The following is a 6,231-nucleotide window of genomic DNA, read 5'->3' on the forward strand; positions in this document are numbered from 1 at the left end:
AGAAAGAATAAAGGCTGGGAGTTAGATGGTGACTTGCTAACATGAATTCTGAGATGGTGAGAATTAGAGCAATATCATTAGCTTCATTTATTTAAAGACACTGGATATTCAACCAGGTACAACTGTTAAGAATTCAGATATGGTCGCTGTCTCTACAAGTCAACGGGGAAAGCTCCTCTGGTTCGAATATGATCAAGAATCCTCCTTAGGCCATGTTTGAGCCCTGCCTGATTACCTGTCCTGAATCCTCGCCCGAAAGCTGTTGCATCCGTCTCGGTTACTTGTTTGAAAAATTCACCAAGCAGCTTCTCTTCATTAGACATTGTCAAACAAGACCCAGAAGACGTCTCAGAGTCTAGCCACGTATGGGCTAACTTGGCAGATGCCATTTTCCACCTTTAGGCTCAAATTCCGGTAACCATTAAGCTGATGGAATAAATAGATAGTGAGTTACCTGCATTTATTATAAGATGGTGACTAGTAACAATGTTTTTTGCGGATTTGTTCTGTGTTGTTGAAGCTAGCACTTCCAGGCTCACTTGGAGCTGCCTCGTCACGATATTCATGTGTTCGTTTCAAGATTTTCAGTGTTTGGTTGAGTTCTTCCAAATCTTGCTTGTACACCAAACGAGCCCCACACTTCTTCACCTTATTCAAGTCTGCTTTTACTCTTCCCACTCCAATACCACCAAAGTAATTTTCGAATAAAAACGGTTTGTGATGACAAGCTTCACGAGACAAATAAAATACCCAAAGGTGTTCTGACACAAGAGGTCCTATTATTTTTGAACAAATCGCAAGGTAAAAAGGTTCTGATAAAAACTCAAATTCGAAATTACTATGACAATGAAGGGCAGCTGGATTGGCCAAGTTTTCCTTAGGATTTTCAAAAACAACACAAAAGGCAATCCCCAGCCAGTTGGTACGTGATGGTGGAGGAAGCTCCACATTTACTGAATGTCCCACACTCTGATTACTGAACCACTCTGGAATTTCACTTCCAGGGATTACAATCTGTGGCATTCGGTAATAATCCTGTAACCAAAGAACTATTATATGGATATTTTATATATATATATATATATGTATGTATAGAGAGAGAGAGAGAGAGAGAGAGAGAGAGAGAGAGAGAGAGAGAGAGAGAGAGAGTACCTTGTTCTGAGTGGCAACTTTTAGAATCCTTGAGAGTATTGTATTGGTCCAGGCTTCATCTTGAACCAATGCAATGCAATTCCGGCAAGTGAAACTAAAATCATACAAATTGGTGAATCTGCTGCTCAACTTGGATGTATCTGACAAACTTCGTAAGGAAGTACAATCGTCTACATTTACATGCAATTTGCCATTAGATGGAAGAGGTGGCAATTTTTGAAGGCTTTTACAGCTCGACAGACCAAGATGACAAAGCTTAGAAAGGCACCTAATGCTTTCAGGTAGACTCACGAAATTATTTCCACCAAGATTCAATCTTTCCAAAAAGGACAAGCAGCCAATATCATCGGGAATATCCCCTTCACAGAGTTTACAATCTCTTAGATTTATGGTTCTTAAAGTGCATAAACGATTTAGAGAAGAAAACATCAAACCCGGACAAGGAGGAGGATCAGGAGCACTCTTTCCAAGTCCTAATATGCGGAGAAGGCCCCACCCGTCCCTTGCCTTAGCATATGATCCGTATAATTGTAGATGTTTGAGATTTTTCATACCCCCAATCGGCTCTGTCAAAGTGGCTCCCAATACAAGCGTCTCTAAGTGATCCATGTCTCCTGGGAGTTTGTCAATTTTTGAGCATTGTCCCATACAAAGGCGTCTAAGAGACTTCAAATTACAAATAGCCCTTGGAAGGTTCAAGAGATTTTTGCAATTAAATAGATTCAATTCCTTGAGGCCAACCAAATGTTCAATTGATGAAGGCATTTTCTCAATCGCAGTCCCACCTAAGTGAAGCTTGGATAAGTTCTTCATCTGCTCCCCAAATTCTGGAATCTTTTTCACATTTGAGCAGCCATTAAGATTTAAAGATTCTAGGGAATCCATTTCAACTTCACTTGGGAGGCTCTTAATGCTATTACAGCCAGAAATATGCAAATGTTTAAGTCTTTTGAGGACTGCAATAGACGGGTGTATCTCAACTAAAATTTTACAATGCCCAAGAGCCAACTCCACAAGATTTGGAACACCACTGAAGTCTGGGGTATTAATCAATTTTTTGGAGAAGCCAAGATCGATATATTTCAAGTTGGGCAAGTCCTGTACAACAGTGATATGGTTCAGATCGTATATTTAGCTTCTACAATCTTAAAGTTTATTCAAAATAATAAATAAATGATTATTCTGTAAATTAAATAGCATTTATTCAATACTATTACCAATTTTCCCTTCCAAAGCCGAACAAGTTTGCTCTTGCGCATCTTTAGTTGAGTAAGCAAACACAAGTGAAAGCCGGTTGGAAGAAATTTGGAAGGATAGAAACTCCAATTTATAATTCTCAAAGAACATGGAAGAAATTTGGGGCATGAAGAAATGATCAAATTATTGAATTCCAGAAACCTCAGTTCATGCATATTAGAGAAGGCTTCCGAATTCCAGTGCACCTCTTTTGATTCAGGTAACTGTAAGACTATGCCTTCAATAGCACGTGTCCCCTAATAACCAAGAACGTAGGAAACATCAATTTCACATGCAAATATTATGTTAATAGAAATCACATCCATTTTTGAACTTGGTTTACATAATTTCTTACCGTATTGGTCATGAATACATGAAAAATGTCATTAGGAAGCCACAACCTACTTCGTAAACCAGGCTTTTCAGATTCTTGACGAACAATTGTCCATGCCATTTGTTGTATGAAATCATGCATCCCTATTTTGTTTTCGTAATCATTGAATAGAAGAGATCTCTCAATTAGCAATTCTATTAGAATACAACTAGAAATTCCGAAAGAATTGTCTAGTACTTGAATTACTTGCTTTGTGTACTTCCCTTTGTGGAAACATGCAACATCAAGGAAAATTCTCTTCTCCATCAGCCGGAGTCCATCATAACTAACTTTGAGCGAACAAAAAATATTCTGATTGGGAATTTTATGTAGATTATCCAACTCACTATTCCATGCATCTCGCCCTCTCCTATACAAAAAAGACCCTAAAACTTCAAGAACTAAGGGAAGGCCTCTGGCATGGTTTAGGAAACGGTCAGAGAGTTCCAAAAAGTCTTCCTCGGGTCGGTCTTTTTTGAAGGCATGGAAGCTAAAGAGCTCAAGAGCTTCTCCATAATTCAATCCCTCAACCTTATATGATGTTGCTATACCATGCTGGACGAGCAGACCTTCATTTCTTGTTGTAATGATGATTCTGCTCCCCATACCAAACCAACTTTGATTCCCAGCCAGTACTTCTAGTTGGTTTAATTCATCCACATCATCAAGTACGAGAAGAACCTTCTTATTGCACAAGCACTTCTTACTGTAAATTCTTCCGCACTCTTCATCCCAAATTTCTTCCTTCTTGTCCTTCAAGATTGGGAAAAGAAGTTGTTTTTGAAGGCTAACAACAGTACGATCTCTTGCACAAACCTCTCTAACATTAGCAAGAAAACAGTGAACTTCAAAATGATGGAAGATTTTATCAAAAACTAGCTTAGCAAGGGTTGTCTTGCCTATACCACCCATCCCAGTTATCCCAATAAAGCGAACATCATTTGCATCAAGAGCTAATAACATAGTTAGTTGCTCGAGCGCGGAATCAATTCCGACTAACTTCTGTGAGGAATCTGACAAAGTCATTGTAGCTTGCACCTTCCTCCACACACATTTGACGATGTCATCAATCAGCTCTCTTTCACACCTGCAAAGAAGAAAAATTGAATAACAAAAAAGAGAACATAAGTAAGCAATCAAGTATGCATGACTATATTAAGACATGGGCAAGTTGTTCATGCTTGCTTACTTAAAATTCTTCGAATCCCACCCAGAAATTTTCGACACTGTTTTTAAAGCAGCTTTCCACTGAGTCACCTTCATTTGGTCTTCAGTGCTAGTCAACTTTCCTTGATGCTCGGCGAAGGCTTCAGCAAACCTCGCCCTCTGATTTCCCACGTCAGAGGGATCGACACCATAAAAGACTGGGAGAATTGAGTTCCTGCCTTCCATGCACTGAATAATGTTTGTAAGTTCAGTCAAGCACCATTTGGAAGAAGCATAGGTTGGCGAGAGAACAACAATTGCAGTATGTGATTCTTTGATCGCACTCGGTAGCTCCAGAGGAATACTTGTTCCACCTACAAGTTCTCGATCGTCCATGAAAGTCATAATTCCTTGGCACTTGCACAATTCGTGGTATAGATGGGAGACAAAACCCTTGCGGGTGTCTACACCTCTGAAACTCAGAAACACGTCATACTTCCATCGAGGAGCTGATTCAGATGAAAGAAGAGATGCAGAGGCCCTTTGCGTGCTCAACGCCATTGCAAAGTGGCTCCTCACAATCTGAGAGGAATGGTAATTGTCGATAGAAAATCACTCACACCAAAGTAGGAACCGATGATGAAGAGAAGCTTTTTTTTATTTTTTTATTTTTGGGTCTCTTTCACCAATGGTCTTCGTTCTCTCTCTTTTATTATTTGGATGATCAAACAATATTTAATTATTAAATTAGATTATCAAGACGTTAAAGTAAACAAAAGATTAATTACTTGATCATTTAGAACTAAAGCATCTCACCAACTCTAAATAAATAAATAAACAGATTTACGTAGAGCCAAAACAAAGAGCTGGATGAAGGGACAAAATTTGACGACTAAAAATGTGTAAAAGGAGACTTGATTAAAGAGATACGAAATTTTAGGGAAGCACACTCTCAACGTGTTGAGAAAATTCTCGAGAAACTGAAGTATAATTTGAATGAAATTTCAAGGAAGCTCACTCTTGACATGTTGTGAAGAGTCTTTCTAAGTAACAAAAATAATTAAATAATCATGTAACAAGTGCATGTTTGTGAATGAAAGTCCGGATATAAATTGAAGCATACTCGTAAATTTTCTGAATAAAGCAGACAAAATTGTAGGCATCATCCATATACCAAGAACCATCATCAGAAGATTCACAATTCTCATTAAATAGTTTAACTGAGACTTGTGCTGATACTTTTGGTGCATTCATATATAAGAAATGATGAAATGCTGATTTAGTTCTTAAATTATCACCTCAGTGAAATTCAGAAATGATTCATACTTAAATTGTGAATTGGATCTTCTCTTGAGCACAAGCTCAGAATCCTGATGACCAGCCCACGTGAGCCGTTGGATTTTGATCCAACGGCTACAATTATTATAACTTTTAGAGCGACCCCTTGTTTGTAGCCGTTGGATCAAAATCCAACAGCTCACTGTGCTGGTCAGCAGGATCCTGAGCTTGTGCTCAGGAAGGGATCCAATTCCCTTAAATTGAGAAGCTGATTCAAATGAAAGAAGAGATGCAGAGAGGCCCTTTGTGTGCTCAACGCCATTGCAAAGTGGCTCATAATAATCTGAGAGGAATGGTAATTGTCGGCAAAAAATCACTCACGCCAAAGTAGAAACGGATGATGAAGCGAGGTTTTATTTTATTTTATTTTTTATTTTGGTCTCTTTCGCCAATGGAAAAGGATCCTCGTTGGATCCTTTTTCTAGGGACACTAGAGATTTCGTGATCGTGACTGTTCATCATATATCGTGCGATCAGAAATCATTTCAAAATTTAAAATTTAAAATTAAATATCAATAGTGCCTAACAAAAACTGATCGCACGATGTACGATAAACGATCACGATCACAGAATCCCTAAGCATCTCATCTCACCAACTCTAAATAAATAAATAAACAAACAGTTGTATGTAGAGCCAACACAAAGAGCTGGAAAAAGGACAATACTTAGGTAGTGACCGTGGAGTACACAAAACATTGACTGTCTGAAGTGGTGTAAATAAGACACCTGTTACAGTTTAAGTTATATAAAACATGTAACTAAACAACGATAATAACTCATCCAAACATCCCCCTCTTCATTCTTAGGACCTCAACGCCTCCAGCACTGCAGTTTTCTGACCATGGCTTGAAGATCGGGATTATGACTACACAACAGAAGATTGAATAAATCAAGGGCATCTATCAGGGATCAGCAGGTAAAAGCCGGCGGGGAACGACAACGTCCATCGCGAGAGGCCGTCTATTTGCAGTTGCCAGAAAAATTAG

General features: G+C 38.7%; 1 protein-coding gene across 1 annotated transcript; it reads right to left on the reverse strand.

The window, feature by feature from the left end:
- LOC137721686 (TMV resistance protein N-like) lies at positions 1-4,596 on the reverse strand. The gene is made up of 5 exons (XM_068460712.2): positions 3,951-4,596; positions 2,744-3,848; positions 2,370-2,645; positions 1,153-2,250; positions 1-1,035 (listed from the first exon to the last, which is right to left on the reverse strand). The coding sequence occupies exons 1-5, from the start codon at positions 4,466-4,468 to the stop codon at positions 478-480; spliced, it is 3,555 nt and encodes a 1,184-aa protein (XP_068316813.2). The 5' UTR covers positions 4,469-4,596; the 3' UTR covers positions 1-477.
- Between the last annotated feature and the right edge of the window lie 1,635 nt (positions 4,597-6,231).

The sequence above is a fragment of the Pyrus communis genome, chromosome 4 (assembly GCF_041283825.1).
Source record: "Pyrus communis isolate YQ-2024b chromosome 4, ASM4128382v1, whole genome shotgun sequence".
NCBI lineage: Eukaryota > Viridiplantae > Streptophyta > Magnoliopsida > Rosales > Rosaceae > Pyrus > Pyrus communis.

What these genes read in the sequence shown, in the direction of transcription:
- LOC137721686 (XM_068460712.2), bottom strand. Translation starts at nt 4,468, where the DNA reads ATGGCGTTGAGCACGCAAAGGGCCTCTGCATCTCTTCTTTCATCTGAA. An exon ending in TGGGATTCGAAGAATTTTAA is followed by an intron (nt 3,849 to 3,950) that starts GTAAGCAAGCAT and finishes TCTTCTTTGCAG; the next exon opens with GTGTGAAAGAGAGCTGATTG. An exon ending in AAGTTGCCACTCAGAACAAG is followed by an intron (nt 1,036 to 1,152) that starts GTACTCTCTCTC and finishes CTTTGGTTACAG; the next exon opens with GATTATTACCGAATGCCACA.